The sequence below is a fragment of the Cryptomeria japonica genome, chromosome 9 (genome assembly GCF_030272615.1).
Source record: "Cryptomeria japonica chromosome 9, Sugi_1.0, whole genome shotgun sequence".
Lineage (NCBI taxonomy): Eukaryota > Viridiplantae > Streptophyta > Pinopsida > Cupressales > Cupressaceae > Cryptomeria > Cryptomeria japonica.
The window spans coordinates 609,511,551-609,532,944 of NC_081413.1; the positions used below are offsets into that span (position 1 = coordinate 609,511,551).

Below are 21,394 nucleotides of genomic sequence, written 5' to 3' on the forward strand. Positions count from 1 at the left end.
ATTTACAACTGATTTAAATTTAGAAAGTGAGATATTGAAAGTTTAATGCTTATGTTGGACATGTGTTTTGTGTCAGAAAATGGATTTGGGTGCTTGCTCAAAAATCCACTCCTTACAGCTGCGAAAGGAGTATCCTTTAGTTGATACAATTTGTCTCTTTATTTTTGGTTTGCAATATGCTTATTGTGAGCTGCATCTAGTGATTATTTATGCATTGATTCTAGAGGTTTTTATCCTATTTGCAATGCAATACTACAGTGATTAAACTTCTGAATTGCTTGGCAATTGTGCTATTTAAAAGGTTTATTTGCATTCACTATTTCTGGTTATATCCTTCACATGCCAAAGATATGAAGACGCTAAGGCAAAAGGTAAAGATAATTATGACAGAGAAATGGAGGATGTTCTCGAGAGGCATATTGGTGAATGTGAAAGGAAAATTACAAGAGCTATCAGACGTCTTGAGGATGATGATGCCAAGGCCGCAACTGCAATCTCTGTGTCTGAAGTTACAAAGGTACTTGTAAGTTGTATCTATTGCATGTATATTTAGTTTGATATTGGTAAGCTCAGTGTAGCACTTCATTTTGCTATAGGATTAGGTCTACACTTTCTCAGCTGCCAGTTCTGAATATTTTATGTTCTATTTGAATGTTTGCAGTCAACTGAGGTGGAAGATTTCACAAAACAAATAAAACAAAAGCTCAAAGAAGCAGAATATCTGGGTATAGAGCGATTTAATATGCTCAATATTCTTGGCGTTTATTTTGTTTGTTTTAGGAGTCCTTCTTACAAATTGAGCTCATTTAAGTTCTGATATCAATAGTTTTCAATAATTTAGTACTTGGTTTATATGCTTTTTGCTTTGATGTAACTACTATCGTGGCTGTCTCTCCATAAATGAACTTATATATTGTTTGCTGTTTTGGATAGAATTGTAAACACAGGTAGTAATAAATAGGGAGATATTGAGTTTGGTCTTGGATCTGATAAAAAAATGGGATGCCTAGGTTCTAGTACTTCAAGAAGCATAATGTTTCTCTCTCTGCAAAGATTTGCCACCTAAAGTTAATTTGAATTCAGAACTTTTTTGATCATTCCTCTTGCTTCATCTATTTTTAGGCCTGTATTTTGTTTGTCGCTTTATAAGTAGTAAGTACATATATTCTAAACTATCTACAATATTCTGCCACTTTACAGTTTATTCAAATGTTGAAGGGTTCAAGACAAAGGATGATGGGATTTAGATGCTTTTGTATGTCGCTTTATATTTGATAAGTACATATATTCAAAACAATTTATTTTCTTTTTCTTATAAGAAAACATATTTTTAAACTATCCACAATATTCTGCTACTCTACAACATATTCAAATGTTGAAGGGTTCAAGAGAAGGATGATGGGATTTGGATACTTTTTCTGAAGTTGAAAATATGACAAAACCAAACTCATACCTAGCAGCTCAGTTATATTCAGAAGTTCTTTAGATAACGAAATAACCAACAAAATTAGAAGAGAAAAGAAAAAATACTCAGGAGAAAGGAAAATTATTAGCAATTTATTTTTAGATGGTTTTTGGCTTAGAATTTTTTTTCCCAATGTGTTTTGTTGATCTTTTGAACATATTCTTGCTTTATCTAAACCTTACTAAATGTATGTTTTCAAAACAGTAGCTATGTTTATTCATATTGGATACTATACCATACATTCATCCATGGAGGTTGAATTTAGATATTTTGTAATTAACAAAGTTTTTTAATAAAGTTGTTCTTTGAAGACATGTCTAATTTACATGGATTTAATATGCTTTCAACTTTGATAAGCAAGGCTAGTCTTCAATACTTCGATAAATGCTAGTCTTCTCTATGGTTTGGTTGAGTTTTTTGTCTCTTCCTTCCATTTGGTGTACAATTTGTTCTTCTCAAGTTCCTCTTCCTTGTTCCTTTAATATCACATCTTTTATGGTATCCTATTATTCCCAAAGTGCGGAATCTGTATCCTGGATATTTGAATTTTAGGTTACCCTGTTATTTTGGTGCTTTAGTCATTGCCATTTGCAGGTACTAATTGAGTTGATGTATCACATAAAGCATCCCAAGCAGTGTATTATAAGTTTTAACATCCTGCTAACATTCAGTTACAAATTAGTTCCTGACATAACTTCCACTGTTGTCTCACAGATCTGGAGGGGAGAAGCGATGATAAGATTAGAATTATGGAGGTAGTTGAGGAATTAAGAGCAAAACGAGCAGATAAGCAGGTAATTGTCACTTTAAGATGGATCAGAATTTTAGTTCTTGAGAACCTGAAATATCTGTCAATATTGATAGAGTTTTACCTCTATTTGTTTGATCATTAAAATTCCTCATTCATTTTATGAATATGGGAGGTATTGCATCCTGAATTACATCTTTGCCCATGTCTCTCATGTTGTTGTATTGGAATGGTTTATTTTGTCTCAACAATAGGCTATGCTTCTTTTAGAAGCTTTTAATAAAGATAGAGCATCAATGCCACAGCCAGTCCAGACTACACCTCTGCTTGCTCCTTTGCCACTTACTGTAATCACTGATGCACGAACCCAAGAAATGATCATAGAGAAACTTAAGAAGGCTGAGGAACTTGGTAAGTAGTTACAATTGCTTGGTCAATATGTGCAAATTTCCATTTAGATTAGTAGATACTTCCATATGAGATTTTTGTTTTTCTGTTGTATATGTTGACGAAGCTTTTAAGGTCTTTCAACAATTGCTTCCTTATGTCTGCATCATTAATCTTGCCTATGTTCTGGGGAGGTTTTTAATAGTGTCCTTTATTCTTTTGTTTCAAGTATATGGATGGAATTTCATCAACGTCTAGAAAGTCTTAACTTTAGAGTAGTGTTAGATGTACTTTTCTTTGTACTTTAAGTTGCATTGGCTTCTTATGAAATTTGTATATGTTGTCTTCATGATGCTACTTTGGAAGAGCTTCTTTTTGAATTCTTGATATGAGAACTGTTGAGAAATGCATGGATTTTATTACCTTTGATTGTAGTAGTAATTGTTATTTGTGTGTGCGCAATGATATTCTTTTCATATTGGTGTATGGTTTAAAGATTGTTCATCTTCACAATGAGAAATGAAGTAATATTTTTGTTCTGCAATAAATACCCCATGTATGAGTTTTAATTCTAGGTAAGAAGAGTGATATGATGAGTGAGCAATAGCAAGAAAATTGGAAGAGCCACTCAGTGAGTAACAAAGAGTAGAAAGGTTTATTTTGGGAATTATTTTGAAGCACTAGAGCTTGATCCAATATTAGAAGCCCTATCACGGAGAAGGGAGTGTGGCTTGGTGCTTAAACAAGAGCTGAATAATCAATAGGGTCCAAGACAAGCTAGGCTGATTGAGATTGAAACAAGAATTGTTGGTTAAGGGTGACTTTGAAACTTATTGTGCAATAAGGACTGTGATTGGTTTTCTGAACTGGATAGAGGGCCCCAACCTAAAATGGCAATGAAAGTGCCAGCATTAAGAGCACAGAACAAGGCTATCTTTGTATTAGGTCTGGTGCCTTATACAACACAACTCGTATTTTACAATATGTGAAGCATATATTCATCACCTTCAATGCCCTAGAATAGACGGTATGAATGGTCTTAAGGAAATGAGGGGTAGGGTGTCATCTGTCACCTTGATTACCACAACATGGATATACTGATTTGTAATTAGTGTGCATACTCCACTACATAATTCATCAAGATGAATCTTACTCAATTAATGTGTGTTAATTGATTAAGCTGCTGTTCTCAATGGAAAAGATAGGAAAAACATACCCCATGTCCTAAGTCTTATGTTTTTAAGTTCAGCTAACTTGAAAGGAAGCTTATACAATCAAAATAGAGGGCATAGAGAACACACAAGATGATGCACAAATAACAATGCCCACATATGGTACAAGCTCGTATCTTCTCTCAGACTTGTCTAATAACACTGCAACTCCTTTAAGATTCTTTGGCAGAAGCAACATAAGCTTCATTGAACCAATTTGCTAACAAACACTAAGGTCAAATCAATACAATAACTTCTTCTGGAGGTATTAATGAACATGAATCACAAGAAATGTTCGAAAGGAGCCCAGAAGTCTTCGGCAACTAAAACTTTTAAGTTTGAAACCCTTTAACTTCTTCAAATTTTGCAGACTCTGTATTTGTCGTCGGTGATGGTTTTGGAAGTTGTCAAAACTGTCTTTGATGACCTATTGCTATTGCATAGTCTGAAATTTACCAGCCTGCAGAAATTGTATGATAATTTGGATGGAATTGTATTCATGATTGATGACTTTTCTTATTGATGATATCAGCATTCTGAGTGTCTTGATCTTTGCATATGTTCTCCTTTGATATCTACTTCAGTTCTGTCCATTTATATTTTCTTACGAAATGAGATTCTGAAAAACTTTTGGTGCATTGGGGATTTTTGATGTGAACATATTCGTGGCTAAGTTGCTTATTTCACTAACTTAACTTATCCATTGTGGTTGACAACTTCTTAATTAAGAGGCTTTTGACCCCCAGAAATTGATGCCACAGAGCTTCTCGTTGCCTCTATTGCGGTTCATAGATGATTTATACAAGTCTCACATTCAAAACTTTTAGGATTTTTCAAAAGATGTGAAATATACATGCTGCTAGTATTTATCAGCCTTTTTGCTTGATGTACACTTACCAAGGAGATAATCAATTTGTCTTTATAAACATCGATTATAAAGTATTTCCCATAATTCATTTATCTGTACTAGTTGTCACTTTTCCAATAAATAGCATCTCAAAGATATATTATGGGCTGCGAAACATGACACCATACACATGAAGAGGACATATACAATAACCTCTCAACTAAATGCTGATTAACTCCAAACTTAGGTTTGTTATTTGGTAATAGGTAATTTTATGCCATGTTTTACCAAATCAATTAATATTGTTTGGGGTGTTGGTATGTCTCCAAACCAAGCATCTCTACCAACCTCCATAGAAATCAAATCAGCTTGAGGACAAGAATCCTAGAGAGCATCTGTTTTGTCTTCTTGATCTAAATTTCGTTATGAAAAAGTTTAGCATGCTCACCTTCATCTTGTTTTTTATTGCGACTTAAGCAAACATTTTTTGTGAAGGGAGGTGCAAACAATTCTCTCATCCACATTAGAACTACAGTTTTACCTCGTTACCTCTTTTACTTTTTTGTGTTCTTTTACTAATGCAATTCCAAATTTAGCTTTTAACATGTTACATTTGTATGACCAGTGACATAACAATGCTTAAAATCATAAATGTTTATTAGAGCTAGTGGCAGTAAAAAAGATCATGCTTACATTCTCCTTTGCCTTTGACTTTTGATTCACCTAACTCTCTTTGTGACCTTGAAGAAGGGGGTGATTTTTTTGCGTATGGAAGGTCCTAGGTTCGAGTCCTAGCTGGTCCATGTTTCAACATGGTATCATGTTGAGACATGGACCAGCTAGGACTTGAACCTAGGACCTTCAATACGCTACTGGAGTGCTCTACCACTGAGCTACTGGTCCCTCTTGGACCAGTCCATTGTCGGTCCGGGTGTGGCTTATTTCCAACACCAACACCCCCCCTTAATCCACACCTCTCGTGTGCTTGGGGCTTCTAGCCTGGACCTGGCTCTGATACCATGTTGAGACATGGACCAGCTAGGACTCGAACCTAGGACCTTCCATACGCTGCTGGAGTGCTCTACCACTGAGCTACTGGTCCCTCTTGGACCAGTCCATCGTCGGTCCGGGTGTGGCTTATTTCCAACATTGACATAATGATCTTGAGAACATCCCTCCTCAATGTTATTAAGATTTGTGAGCAATACAGGCCTCCTTAATGGTTATGAAGTTCATCTATGCTCCTGATCAAGAAGTCCTCTTGTACGTCTTTTATCCATTTAATAGCTCTTTTAGAAAACTTGTATATTCTTGCATTCTTTGACTTTTTATTCATTATTACTTATATCATTGCAACTCAATAGATCTTTTCCTGTATGACATATGGGATAGGATAGCTTCTTGATTAATCTGTAAAGTTCATGCTAAGAATAAATGGCTGCCAAGTTTCTTAAAGCCAAAGAATGAGCTTGTTTTGCTAATTTAATCTAGGAAAGAAAGTTTGTCATTTTCCCTAATGTGATGCTTACCAAATTGTAATGTCCCTTTCTTGAATATTTTTTATTTTTGCCTTGAAACAATAAGTCCAACATAAATTGAAAACTGTATCATATTTATAAATATAAATTTATCCAAATTGATGAAATTTTATTAAATATGAAAATTGTATCATATTTATAAATATAAATTTATCAAAATTGATGAAATTTTATTAAATATTTATATTTTTTTTTATCAGTAATTGTTGCTTATTTCTATTAAAATATCGGGATTTAAGCCTGGCCCAAACCAGGTGGGGCTACAACAAGGGAGCCCTCTCCCCAAACCAACCATGCACCAAAGTGCAAGACCCATTAATAGGTCAAACATTACATACTGGTTTGGCCCCGCCCTTATCATGAGAGCAGAAAATCACATTGAAAGAAGCGTCTTCCTTAAACTTCTTGTCTCTCTTTCTCTTCACTTCTGTCCACCCTTCCTCTTGGACCTTAGCTTCCTAACCCTCTATCTTGGATTCAACACCTTGAATCCACTAGCCTTCGGACTTCTTGCAGAGTCTTGATTTCCATTATTTTCCGCACCAACACAAACCCCTGAATTTGGCATGTAACAACCTTCGATACTTGAGTACTACCCTTCCCAGATTTGCCATTTTTAGAGCCAGTATCAACACTGGCATTATCCAGGCTCCCAGAACCTCCTTCAGGTTTGAAAGGAGTTACGTCACTCTGGGATGTGTCACAAACAACACTCATCTCCTTTGGGGCGCGAGGGGAATCACTTTGACTCTCTTTTTCCACCACATAATGGGAATCTGAAACATCTCTCCACCATGTGCCCTGCTTTTTTGATTTTTTCTGTTCACAGCTTGCAGCTATATGACCCAACTGGAAGCATTGACGACATCTAAAGGGTATGCCCTCATAATCCACTGGTTGTGACCAAATTCCATCTCCACATTTCAGCAATAAATCTACAGGGAAGCCCTTTTTCAAATCCATCTCAACCAAAATATGGGCACAAGTTGTGTGCTGAAAAACTATTGACCCCTCATCCACTCCCAAGAATTTGCCTAATGAATCACCAATAACCTCAAAACACGCCTCAAACCAGAATTGCAAAGGAAGATAAGGAAGTCTTCCCCACATTGGAACTTGTCCTCCCAACTCCATTGGTACTCACATTGGACCTTCTTCCGATCCATTTCATTGTCAAAAACAACCATGAAGTGCCCTCTCGCCCCCGGGAAAATATGGACATCCCTTCAAGTATGGTTTTCCAAAATGTTGTGATCCATTTATGGAGTTCACTCAAACTTGGCCAAAACCCCTGAATTCTCCCGATCAAACCCAGCTCCGAGAAATGTTTCTTGTTTTCTTTGACTTCATTTTCAATCTCATCCCCTAGATTCACTGCCCGCCTTTCTACCGTCGTGATACGCTGAAAATCCCTGCTCTTTTCGTTTCTCCTGTCACCCACTGAAACCCTTCTTCCAGCTCTTGCATCAGACGAAACCACCACCTCCCTGCCTTACGCTCCCTGGAATGCATTTCTCTGAAATCCTTTGCTGATGGCGTTGCAGCCAGGCCCATAACTTACAACGCCCCCCATATCATCTGAAAGCACCTTCGCAAATGATTTGGACCCTGTGTGTCTTCCTGTTCCCCCCATGACACTGAAAGGGACAGAGACACTGCCGCCTCCAACCTTGTGACCAGACTCAGGGAAGAAAACCCTAGGAGGGCACGGCAGCGCCATCGCAAAAAAAAAATATTTAGATTTATAACTTATGCAATAATTCTGAAAATAGAACCTATGTTGATTTTCTGCATTAGTTCTCCTTCAAACTGTGATGGTAATGGCTTTGTCAAATATTATGAATTTATTGTAATATTCAGATTAATAATTCATGAAGTAATTCTGAAAATAAATCGTATCTTGAAATCTTTTGGAATGCTTTCAAATTTGTTGAATCAGAGGTTTTCATCCCTAACTTAGCAGTGGCAAGTTTAAGGGTTTTTGTCTTCAAATCTCTTAGTTCACCTTGGAGGGTATTTGTACTCCTTGATCAAGATTTGGGTTTTCATCCAAAACTAGACAAGATAAATAAGGGATTTCGTCCTTAAATCTCTTATGAACTTTGGAGGGGTTTTGTCCTTATTTGCAAGTCATTTCCTCAAATTCAAGATTGATTGATCTTTGCTGATTGATTGATTGCTTGGTTCCTTGGTGAATTGATGATTGATACCTGCTTGTCAATGAACTGATTTGCCCTTTATATCCATTTCTTAAAGGAGTCACCACCCTTCACAAGCAATGAGTCACCAAACTTCAGTGCTACCTTTGAGAATAATACTTTATTTCCAAATTGATTGATTGATTATTTGCTTCCTTCATTGATTGATTATTAATTTTGTATTCATCATCTTTTCCTAAGGATGATCGAGTCACCACCTTTCACCATCACTGCTCTAGGAAGGGTTACAATCCTTCATCCCTAATCGATTCCAATTATAAGTTCTTAATTGAAATTTAATCAAATCCCTTTATAGATTTACGAGCATCTTGGCGCCATCTTTTAAATTGCCTAGGTTACAATTATAAGGGCTGTGATCATGTATTATATCTCTGTTTACATACTCGGTGAGTAGCTTTTTTTTTTTGTTATCGTCAGGGTATCCCAGCGGGTTCCCTTTACGGGGCGAGCTTGAGGTGAGACTAATCCCTGCAGCCATGGGGTAACCAGCACAGCTCCCAAGTGTCCGTGGCGGGGTAATTTGGAGCCAGAGAGTCAAACCCAAGACTCAGACCAACTACTATAACCCGTGGGGGCACTCGGTGAGTACTTGTTGAGTTGGTGAGTACTTGCTAGATTTTGACTTTCATGAGCAACTCACAGGTTCTGAGGCCGTATAATACTTGTTGGAACTCACCATTAACTCACTGGTTTGGAGAAACTCGGGCAATGCCAGAAAGAGCCCACAAAACCCCTAAATCACTCAAAAAAAGATGCGATATGCAAAAGAAGAGTGCAAATTCATGGCCAAAGAGAATGTGGAGGGAACACAACATTTTTGTCTTCAAAAGCCCTCCACTCTCACATGACTCATAGGTTCCCTCCACACAATTTCGAGTAGGGATTGACGATTTGGTAAGTTTTTCTCTATTTTGTTCTTTGTAATTTTTTTTTTATTAGTAAGGGGCACTTTTTAAGGTACCAAACACTCTTGCTGTTCAAATCCATGAGTCCACCAGCCCAGTGAAAGCACAAAGCCTGCAAGCATAGCTGTCCAGTGGGGATTTGAACCTTGGTGGCGGTTTCACTAAGCAAGTGTTTTAACCGCTGAATTACATGGGTCACCCCTTGTTCTTCGTAATATTAGATATGTTATAAAAATTTAATATTATTCAGCTATTGATTGTGTAACAACCAATGAGATGTTTCCTACCAATGCTTGCGTTCCTCTCCCTTAGTCACCATGTAGAACATAGGAATATTATAGTTATGCACTATAAATGGTGTTAGCTGCCTTGGAATATTGGGGAATGCAAATTCCTCTTCGCGTTTCCCAAAGAACAAAGATTTTCACTTAGTAATTCATGGAATAGGTGGTAGGAATATGTTCTTAAATTGAATGCTAGACATCATGCAGAATAATATAATGTTTGTATGCAAATCAAACCTGCATACACCTTATTGCACAAATCAAAACAACACTCTAAATTAATCTTTAATTTATTAAATAAATAGTTCTCCATTTTTCTTAGTAATTATTGTCCTTCATCACAGTTGAAGCTGTACAAGTCAATGTTTCTAATCTTAAGGCAAAAAGGTCAATGTTTCTAAATTTAAGTTGTGGAAGATAAGAAGCTAGCAAAATGGAGGTAAAACTCTTTTTAAATTAGGTTCAGTATCTATGTGTTTCTTTGTACGGATCATTGATGGCCTTGGAAGAGAAATACGTTCAGGATTAGAATAGAATAGAGAAGCAGAACTAATAGTGTAAACATGTACTTATTTAGTATATGAATCAATCATATATGAAGCTGTTGGAGACAGAGATGCATCTGGTGAAGTACACCAAAAGGCTCACAGTGAATCAGAAATGAGCAGATTTGCTTTTCATGATGATGATAGTGATAGAGGGGCTATAGTAAGAAGAGGTTAAAATACTCCAAGAAGCCTCCCAAAAAAGTATGTTATTCACAATTATGATGACAACAACATGGAGTTGCATGAAAAAATGGTCAAATTGCTGCAAGAAACCTCCGAAAATTGCACAGAAAAAATTATGGTACAAAGGCATTCTGTATATTACACAAATTGTTAACATAAAATTTTGGGTGAGGATTTGAGATTTTTCTGAAGTTTATGGCTTCTCTTCTTCAACTTTCCTACAAGAAGAAAGAATGGTGCAGCCATAATTTGCCCATTCAATTTTTTGATCCTCCATCACTTCTCTTGCCCTAGTAACTGCATTTGTGAGTAACCTGTAAGTGCAAAGTGAAATTAGGTTTTAGTACACAATTTTGATTTAATAAACAAGAAATCTAAAAAATAATTAAAAATGAAATCAAGTGGACTATGTAGTAATTTACTAACCTCCCACTCAAATCCCTGCGAGAAGGAGCCTTGTACCCCTTTCCTGAAACTGTCATAGCAGTCACCAAATTTAGCCAATAAGCATTCTCCGCCACATTGAATGCAATGTTGTTGAAGTACCAAAAATCAGCTATTGCAATGTCAGTTTTCTCATGTACCTCATTATTCCATCCAGTGGCCTCTAATGATGGTTGTGCTCTAGGTGTGTTTCTGGGCACAAAATAATCACCTATGAACCCTGATCGTGGTGATGGAAGTGGAATAGTGCCAGGTACTCTACTAGAGGAAGCAAAAGTAATGGGCAAGGTGATGGTGGGTTTGCGGATACGTGGGCCACGCCGAGAGCCCACTATGCCCTCAAGTGCTTCTTGTTCCTCTTCAAGGTCAACAAAAACACTTTGAGATTTAGCTATGGTTGATCTCATGGCTAGCTTTGCCCTCTCCCTTTCCAATTTCTTCTCTAACCCAGCTGCAAGTAGGGCATTCATTTGTCTTTTTATTTCTTCAATGGTCTCAGGGCATGCTCTAGCATCATGCCTATCTATTCCTGCAAGGTGGTATTTGAGGCGGTTGATGCCTCCATGAAGTATTTTCTCACACTTTATGTATATAACTGACCCAGGATCGGGTTCCTCATAGGCATACCTCCATGCCCCATCTCTAGCACCTCTAGAACGGGTGCTTATATATCCAGATGGGCATGGATCTAGTGGCCATTGCTCCCTTGCCATGATTAATGCTTACTTAACCTACACATACAAAGTGAAAAAGATAATTAACATTTTAGTTAAACAATTTAGCAAACTATCTACATTATTTTAAATAAATTTAGACATCATTTGAAGTTCTTTTAAAAAAAAAGTAGGGTAGAATTTTTTTCGAAAACTAGATTTTTCAAAAAAATTGTGAAAATTCAACAAAACTTGTCAAATCTAGTGTTAAATCTTGTGCAAATAACTTATAAATGATTTAGACTACCTAGGAATCATTTCTAATCAATCTAAATGCAACAAAAAATAAACAAATTGTTTTAAAAAAGCATAGAAAAAAAATAAAAAAACTTACCTGGGAATCTGATTTTCCCTTCAAATCCCCTTCAAATCCACTTGGACTCACTCAAAAATCCCTCCAAATCACCTTCCAAGTCACTCCAAGTCAACTTCCCCTTACTCAGCCCAAAACCCAATCAAAAAACAAAAAATGAATTAGTTTTTTGCCGTTTTCAGTGAAGGCAAATAGGCGGGCGAGTTTTTTTAATGGACTCGTCGAGTTTTTTGCGCGTTTTTGCCAAAAGCTCGACGAGTTTTCTGGCGAGTAGAAGTCACATCTACTCGCCAAGCTCAAAAACTCGGCGAGTTTCCGGTGAGTGTGTCATCTATGTTGTATTGTATATAATATTTAAAGAATATATCATATACTCTATTTGTATATAGAAGTGATTAAATTAAAAGTATAATGCTACTATTTTTATACAGGGGCTTCAATTAAAAAATCAGCACATGTATTTTTTCAATATATATAATTTTTCTTTTGTGGAAAGTCAAACCAGTTTTTAAACTTACTATAATTTAAATATAAATTACCATGCATAGATTTTGGTTTATTCTTAAAATGAGATTTAGCTTGTGTTTCACTTGGTTTTTAAAAATTCTCTCTATTCAGTATTTTATTGTATATATCCTTTTATTTGAATTTTAAAAAGTTTATAATGGTTTCTCATGTTACCGTAATTGGGATGCTGATATGTACATCGTTTGTATATGTTGAAGAGGTTATGACCTGTTTTAATATTTCTCCTCTAATTCCTTAATCCTATTTATGCTCTGGAACTATCCTGAGCTTTAAGAAGTAGCAATAGATTTTATGTTTGCAAGGTTTTTCTTATGCTATAATTGCTTGAAATGTTCTGATGTGGCATAAAATCTGCTTGCTTATTTTGATGGGATTTGATTTGGATTGAATATAATGCGAGGATTAACTAAATTGTTCCATATGGCATCTAGAATATATGAGTTGGAGAAATTGATACAACTGCACCTTCCCTCTTTTATTTCTATTATTTAGGTATAACAAATCCTAATAGCATATTGATTTGAATCTTTTTATGTTATATGAAATTGAGACAGACAAGATTATCAGGAGTGGATGTTCCTTCTAGAGTTACAATATTTGGATTCAGATTCAACAAGATTGATACATTAAGCTAACTTGTACTTCTGCAAAAAAATCCTGAAAAAAACTCTACAAAGATTTGCCTACTCTAAATGAGATCATTGGCCTGCAAATTAGGGTTGTTTTGTCGCATGTTCAGATTTGGTAGAGTACAATAGAAAGTTGAAGAGGCTTGCTGAAACTCAGAGATGTGTCATTTTTGATTGTTTATCCAATCCAGCTCGTATTGGGTCACATAACACTTGGACTTGGGATTCTTTTGAAAACTGAGTCTCTCAACATGATTGGTCTTTAAGACAATGAATTATGCAATTTACAAGATTGTAATTTCTGGCCGCATCCTTGAATTTTCATTTGCCTGCACATCAATTCACACAAATATTTGAATAAAACAAAATTGGAATGCTGTAAAACTGAACTAATGTAAAGAGAATGGAATCCTATTTGGCTATTGCCATCTTTTATTGTGTGTCAGGCTGTAGGGTTACTAGAATCTATCCATTGTGCATTTTGAATCTAGTTTTGAATTTCTTCACAGTTCATATCATACCCAACTCTATAGTCTGGGTGCCTTGAAGAGTTATTTTTCATCCGGTTCTTCTGTTGATTAGATGAATTGTTGATGTATTCATGAAAGGCAAGTATTTCTATGACAACATTGCTGATTGCAGCTATGTGATGTCTTCATCTAGATGAAAACGTTAAAGCATTTTTTCTGCATTTTGCAGGGGAATTGGGGAGGGTGGACGAAGCACAAAAGTTGATGGAGGAGGCAGAAGCTCTGAAAAAGGTTATTATTTCTTTGTTAGCCTTATGGTTCTTTTTGTTGTATGTAGCACATTTAAACACTTTAGCTTTTAGATTAGTTGATGTTTAGGCTGCTTTATACATGGTGCTGTTGTTTTCTTTTAGAGAAAGCATATGCAAGACTTTTTATGCTATTTTGGTTCCCTAAAACCAGTGGAGACAAATATGTTGGATTTTGAGATGACAATGTTTGCATCCATTAAGCATTCTACTTCATAATTTGATCTCCTTTTTAGGGAAATAAAATCAAGCAAAAGACAAAAATTGCTAAAGAGCGCTTTAGGAGTATAAAGTAAGGATATGGATGTTTTTGGAAGAAACCTATCTTATTGTGTAAAGATAGACAATGTTTTCTTGTCTGTAAGTTTGGTAAGCCTTATCGTAATAGGTAACTTTAGTTCATGCAAAATTTTGACATCTAACTGGACCAGCACTTTATTTGTTGAAGATTAGTTTTCCTACAGGATTTGTATTCAAATTTGAGACGGTAATAAGCAATGTATCATTGAGAGGAGGTAGCAATATATACATGAGAATGATTGGTAAATAACCAACCAGGCGTATGAAATAGTCTATCTCAGAATCACCAATTCTTTTAACACAGAAAATTATAGAACTGAGAATTCACCTCCAAACATAATAACTTCCTTATTCAGAATAACAGAAATATGTGCACAGTTATAAGATATTACACAGAGAAGCTGCTAGACTTTGATTCACCAACTAATAATCATAATTGCCTGATGATATTCAGAATAGAAAACCAGAAATGCGTTCACACAGCTGGCACAATTTAGTAAATGCAGATTTAATATTGCCAGACATACATTGCAAATGACATGTTACCGGTTATAAAATAGTTCTTCCCTAACTGGACTGGCAGAGTTATCAGTCTGACAATTATATAGTCTGATCCTTGATGGCTCCTCCTAATCGATATTCCTTACTTTCCTGGTATTGAAAATCCACAGTGAAGTAAGTCTGCTCCTGTCCTGTGTAGGAGAAGAATCAGGTGGTGACTAGAAGAATTCGTATTAGCAGATCCAAGCCTGACGTTGCACTTATTAAATCTCCCTTTTATCGCTCAGAATCCTTCATCAAGTCAAATGACCACTTATTATCTGCTGCCTTTTGGAGATCTGAATCATATCCCCGAGTGTAATCTGGTGATCCTACGAATAGACAAACTTCACCCAGCCTGCTATTCCAACCTGGAAATGCAAGGTGAATTCAATAGGGAGTTGGCGGTAGTAATGAAATATGAAACTGAGTGGAAAGGATGGTAGGGTTTGCGTTCTACCTGGAAGAGGGTCTCGGGTTTGTGTCTGAAATTCTTTCCTGCTTAGAACAAGCAAATTCTTCGATGCCTTTACAAGCCGAAAAAAACTATATAAATAAGAGTACTGGTCGGTTAAAGTTAACCACCACAAACAAAGGTTGGCCAAAGAGACAATTTACTAAAAATATCTATTTATTTATTTATTAAGAAAATCACACTAAGTTGGCCGAAGTGATATCATAAAATATTTAATAATTTCATTTATTAAAATTTAACTATTAAGTCTTGAGGCTGACTTGCTGGAAAATGGGATCATAATAGCCAAGCATACCCGACCAACTAACTATAACCATCTATGATGGTTATTATTTATTATGAAAATGTTTTTGAAGTATTATTAACAAATTACAATGCTTAATAATCATAATGCTGTAATATAATATGATTATAATATTCCATTAGCCCCCCTTATTACATCATAAGAGAAAAAAACAAGAAACTTAGAGAAACATTGAAGTTCACCATTGCAAGAGATTTGGTAAATATGTCAGCATGTTGCTCTAGTGGATTAATACTAGAGTTGGATATTTTGTTCATGTTTGTGTATGTAGTGGCATTGAACCTCAATGTGTTTTATGTGCTTATGAAAAATAGGACTTGGAACAAGCATCAACACACTTCCTTTGTTGCAAAACAAAGTTGTAGGACATGTCTCAAGAACACTCATGCTTGTCATAATGTTCTGACATATTCACACATCACCCCATTGCAAATGGGGACCCCTACTTTTTTGCTTTCTGGGGTTTGCTTTCTAGGTTTTTAGGGTTTGTCTGTTAGCCTTTGCATGCTGAGTGTTGCCAGAGGGATCACTAGGATGGCAGGCTCTGCTTGAGCCAGGGTGAGTCCATGGGGCCCCAAAATTAGGGTTTCTTTGAGAGTCTTCCTTAGGGCCTGGTTTTGCTCTTGTTGCTAATTGTGTCTTTGCTTGGTGAGTGAGTATCATCCTTGAAGGTCTAAGCTAGGTCAAGTTGGTGAGTGATGAAGTCTGGAATGTCATCCTGATCTTCAAATGCCCTAAAATTTGGCTAAGTCTGGAATGTCTTCCTGATCCTGAAATTTGACTAAGTCTGGAAAACTGAAGAATCCTCCAGAAACTAGATTTTGCATTATAATTCCTGGAGGTCTAAAACCACTCTCAAACATCCTGACAGTATATATGGAATATAACTTAAAATATAAGAAAACGTTATATTCCATACATGGATCCTGACAGAGAGACCAAAATGTCAAATTTCGCTCCTGACCCTTCCAAAGGGTCCAAAGCGAATTTCGCTCTTGACCCTTCCAAAGGGTCCAGAGCGAAATTCTCCATAAGACATTCTAGTTTGACCCAAACATAGAACTAACTCATTCCCAAGCATTATTGAGGGCAAAACACTTGTTCAGATGAAGAAATGTGAGAAATGAAATCAAGATTTGAGCCTAAATGTGAATTTGGCTCCTGACCCTTCCAAAGGGTCCAGAGCAAAATTCTCCCTAGACACCTTTTTTCTCCTTGTTTGCACTAGAAACCTTGATTCCTTGGGCATGGTAAGGGCAAATTGACATATTCTTGCCTCAGGAAGTGATTTGAGGTGTTTGAAAGTGTGGATTTTGTCTAAAGCATGAATTTCGCTCCTGACCCTTCCAAAGGGTCCAGAGCGAAATTCACCTTTTCCTCTATTTTGCTCTTTCATATGGCCAAGTTTTGGATTTTTGAGGCATAGTTGAGGAGACTTGGATGCATGTTTGCCTTGGAGAGGAGGTTTAAGACTACAAAATGGTAAAAATCAACCTAGAATGGAAATTTCGCTCCTGACCCTTCCAAAGGGTCCAGAGCGAAATCTTCCATTTGACCTTCTATCTTGCCTAAAATGATGAATAGAGTTTGAAAGGACCTTGAAATTGATCAAGTTTGAGAGAGAATTGGATAAATCAAGATTTTCGCTCCTGACCCTTCCAAAGGGTCCGGAGCGAAAATCCTCATAACCCTCATTTCCTTCCTAATTTTGGCTAAGTGTTGGTCTCTAAGGCATGTTGGAAGGTGGATTGATATGTTCTTGCCTTGAGAGGGAGTTGGACGCTTTGAAAGATGAATATTTTGCCCAAAGTATGAATTTCGCTCCTGACCCTTCCAAAGGGTCCAGAGCAAAATTCATTATAAACCTCATTTGCTCCCTTGTTTGGGCTTCAAACCTTGTTCCTTAGGTGGAGAATGATCTATGTTTGCCTCCCAGAGAAGATTGAAGTTGGAAAAATGAACAATCAAGCCTAGAACATGATTTTCGCTCCTGACCCTTCCGAAGGATCCAGAGCGAAAATCTACCTAGAACTCATTTCCTTCTTATGTTTGACCAAATTTTGATATCCAAGGCATGTTGAAAGGAAGAATGGACATGTTGTTGCCTTTGGGAATGTTTGAAAGCGATGAAAGGTAGAGATTTTGTCCTAGAAATGGAAATTCGCTCTTGACCCTTCCAAAGGGTCCAGGGCAAAATTTGACTAAAACCACCTTTTTTCCCAATTTTATGCCAAGGCAATTGCAGACTAAAGTGAATTGAGATGGTAGGGGTCCTTAGGAGTGACTTCAAGTTGCTAGTGATCCATGAATTTGAAGGAATTGAGCAAAACCAAGATTTTCGCTCCTGACCCTTCCAAAGGGTCCAGAGCGAAAATTCTACAATCACCTACTTTCCTTGCAAGACAAGTCAAACTTTGTGTTTTTATAGCTTGGATGAGTGAGGAGAAGTGTTTTCTTGCCTTTTGAGGTTGATTCAAGTTGAAAGGATGGAGGAAGAAGCCTAAAACAAGATTTCGCTCCTGACCCTTCCAAAGGGTCCAGAGCGAAAAACCCTAAAACCATCCTTTTCTCCAAAATTTGTGTGAAGTTTTTCTCCAAAATTTGTGTGAAGTCAGGCCTAGGCCAAGGTGAGAGAAGCTCTTAGGATTGCCCTTGAATGATTTTTGACCACCAAAAATGTGAATTTTAGGCTAGGACAAGGATTTCACTCCTGACCCTTCCAAAGGGTCTAGGGCGAAATCCTAGATAGGTCCTGTCCCTGGCCTTGATTTGAGTGAATTTACCCTTTCAGGCCTTCTGGGGATCAAGCAAATGTTGTCAAAATTGAGAAATGGATCCAAATGAGGGAATCAAAGAGAGAGAGAGTTAGAGTATAAAAGTTTAATATTGTTAAGCATCAGAGAAATAAGTAGTGAAGAGAGAAAGTTGAACAATTGTTGTTTTACTTGGCTATGAGATCAATGAAATATTGAAGTTATGGTGTTTTATTGCAATCCTTGTGGCTATTTTCATGGTTGTTTATCTTCTTGAATCACTCTTAGTAGAGATAGCATTTAAGTTTTAAGTTTGAAGGACGAATGTTGCGCTTGATCTTTGATAAGACTCATATTCCAAATGACTAGCTCCTTACTGATTGTAAGAATGCCCTGTGTGGTCAACTGGAAACATTGAGATTGTTTAAGAAGTTCAATCATTGTTGGAGGCATTGATATGTATCTTACTGATAGTATCTATCCCCTTGGTGATTTGAAAATCATTGAATCCCCTTAGAAGATCGCACCAATTCCAGTGGAGTTGTAATCTTTTGGCAATACTAAAATTGGTAGAGTTCTATCAAGACCAATCATGACTGAGTCATTTTTAGGATTAGTTTAGTCTCACCTCCTTAAAACCTTTATCTTTTGATCTTTTTGAAACATCAGTTAGTATTAAGAGAATCCTGTTTCCTCATTAGAAAAGTAATTATACGAACAAGCTTTCCTTGAAAGTACGTAAGGCCCCTTGTAAAATAGTAAACACAATGACCACTGGTGCTTATCCACAAGTAGAGATCCTACATAATAGAACCTTGAAGTTCTTCCGATTGATCCTTTTGCGATATCTTCAGCATTCGGGAACTTTACTCAAGAGAGGATAAGATACCTCTGGGTATTTTATTCTGTGTTTGGTCGTGTACAAAAGACACATCAACACATAACCATATTGCCTCATAGACAGTTGCACCTGTGGTGTGATATCCTAACTCTGCGGAAGAGTGAGCAACAATAGCTTATTTTTTGCTTCCCCATGTTATCAGAATATATGCTAAAAGGAAAATGAAATAGGAAGTAGATTTCCTATCATTTACAAAACATGCATACTGCACAATCTGTGTATCTTTGCATAGAAAAACTTTTGATGCATCTCAAGATACACTTTGGTGCTTTCCGATGGACATCCTTAGGTTTTTGATAAACCTAGAGAGATAGTTGACAACATAGATGATGTTCGGCTTGGTATAGGTCAAATAAATGAGACTCGCTATCAACTGCTAATAAAGAGCAGCATATATTTGAGGTGATCGATTATTGTAGGAAAGTTACAATCCCGTTTCTGTGTGGGTTGAACTTGACATTGGCTTGTAATATTTCATCCTAAATTTTTGAGCAATGTCTTGACTTATTTCATTTGAGAGACAAAAATCTGTTTCTTTCGTTTCCACATTTCAAGTCCAAGAGCATAATGTAGGAGCTTGAGAATCAACATGTCTACCGTTCATTTGAGAACATTCTTTATTGCTGGAATCATCTGTGGAGAACTCCTTGTGATGACTAGAACATCGACATATACAATCAAATTCACGGTCTTGCCCCCTTTCTATTTGAGGTAGAGATTGGGATTATATGGATTCTTGGTGAATCCATGTTGAAGGAAATACTCATCAATCTTGATGTGTCAAGCTTTGGGAGCCTACTTCAGACTATAGAGGGATTTCACAAGTCTACACACTTTTTCCTATTTACCAGGTGTAGTATACCCCTCAGGTTGAGTCACATGGACTTCTCTTGAGATCTCCATTAAGAAAGACACTATTGACATTTATTGGGGGAATTTTCCATTCAAATTGCGCTACCATTGTCAAAACCTTTCACATAGTCTTGATCTTTGTTGTGGGGTTAAAACTTTCATCATAGTCAATACCTTCCATTTTAAAATAGCCCTTAGCCATAAGTCAGGCTTTGTGCTTGTCAATGCTACATATAATGAATTCTAAAAACCCATTTACATCCAATAGCTTTCTTCTTTCGTGGAAGATCAACAAGTTCTCATGTGTTGTTCCTTAGCAATGCCAAATATTATGCATCCATGGCATCTTTCCAAGGTGTTGATTAAGAGTTTGTTGCTATTCTCAGTTTGAAACTTTGAATAATTGTGCACATTAGGGCCAGATTTAGTTCCTTGCAAAATTTGTTGCAAGTTTTTGGCTTAGTGGTAGAATTATCTACGACTACATCTGGTTTGGCATCCTTCATTGTGATATAATACCATTGAAGAACCATTTTGTGCACATTGGAAGTAAAACCCTCTTATACTTATTCATCAAGTTCCTCATTTTAAGGTTCAATGATTCTTAGCATTTGATAATTGATAGGTCCGGTTCTGCATCCTTTTTCCTTATCAATAGCATCCCTTTTGATGTAGACCTTTTCGATCATTGTATTCATAAGTTGACGGCCCTTCAACTCTAAATTGTAGCCAAGAAAAATACATTTCAAAGACTTGTTATCCAACATTTTCCTAGGGCCCTTGGGAATGTGCACGGATATGAAATATCCAAACACTTTGAGATGTGAAATAGAGGGCTTTTTCCTTGTCCATGCTTTGTTAGGGGTGATGTTCTAGAGTACTTTGGTGGGCCCCTGATTCAACAAGTGCATAGTTGTACAATTTGCTTCAACCCAAAATGTAGGAGCTTGATTTGCGTCTTTTAACAAAAAAAGAAAAAAATAGTTATCCACAAAAGGTAGATATTTTAGGCATTATTATGACTAGGTGTCATAGGTGCACATAAATTAGTGTGGACCAATTCTAAGGGAGTAGAGGCTTGTGTTTTTATAGTAAGAAAAGGACCTTGATGTTGCTTCCTAGCAAGATAGTTGTGTTTGAATCTTGTTTTGTGACATTGTACAACACATAATAAAATACCAAGTATTCTATCCTCTCTTGAACAAGGAAACCTCAAATGCTAAACAATATGATCAAATAAGGTAACCCCAAGGTTTACAAATGTTAAATCTTGACGTTGCAATGGATAGACTCAGTGAAATGACGTGATTTGCTGTTCTCACAAAGGGACTTACGCTTTTCACTTCTACAAAGCAACTCGAACATCCAATATAGCAACTTAAGTGATGCTTTCCTCCTAAACTAAATTAAACTCTTCAAACAAAAATCAAAAGGATAAGGTTAGAGAATATAATCTAAGACCTATGAACAATGATGATAATGAATAGTGCTTAGATAGACGGATTCCTTGTGGAACTACTTTCTATTGA

General features: G+C 36.5%; 2 protein-coding genes across 6 annotated transcripts in view; one reads left to right on the forward strand and one right to left on the reverse strand.

Moving 5' to 3' along the window:
- LOC131039063 (U1 snRNP-associated protein usp106) overlaps positions 1–21,394 on the forward strand; it is a 90,639-nt gene that overhangs the window by 13,853 nt on the left and 55,392 nt on the right. For 4 of the 5 annotated variants that reach the window (XR_009358876.1, XR_009358877.1, XR_009358878.1 and 1 more), the window contains exons 2-7: positions 77–129; positions 349–517; positions 662–725; positions 2,180–2,259; positions 2,468–2,624; positions 13,662–13,723. Coding sequence is in view for 2 of the 5 variants with exons in the window: in XM_057971747.2 (XP_057827730.1) it covers positions 77–129; positions 349–517; positions 662–725; positions 2,180–2,259; positions 2,468–2,624; positions 13,662–13,723 (585 nt within the window). In the remaining 3 variants the exon portion in view is untranslated. The remainder of the gene's footprint in view (positions 1–76; positions 130–348; positions 518–661; positions 726–2,179; positions 2,260–2,467; positions 2,625–13,661; positions 13,724–21,394) is intronic. The other variant, XM_057971812.2, reaches the window with a different exon arrangement.
- On the reverse strand, positions 10,433–11,498 carry LOC131039203 (uncharacterized). Its single transcript, XM_057971927.2, has 2 exons — positions 10,762–11,498; positions 10,433–10,649 (listed from the first exon to the last, which is right to left on the reverse strand). The coding sequence occupies exons 1-2, from the start codon at positions 11,490–11,492 to the stop codon at positions 10,529–10,531; spliced, it is 852 nt and encodes a 283-aa protein (XP_057827910.2). The 5' UTR covers positions 11,493–11,498; the 3' UTR covers positions 10,433–10,528.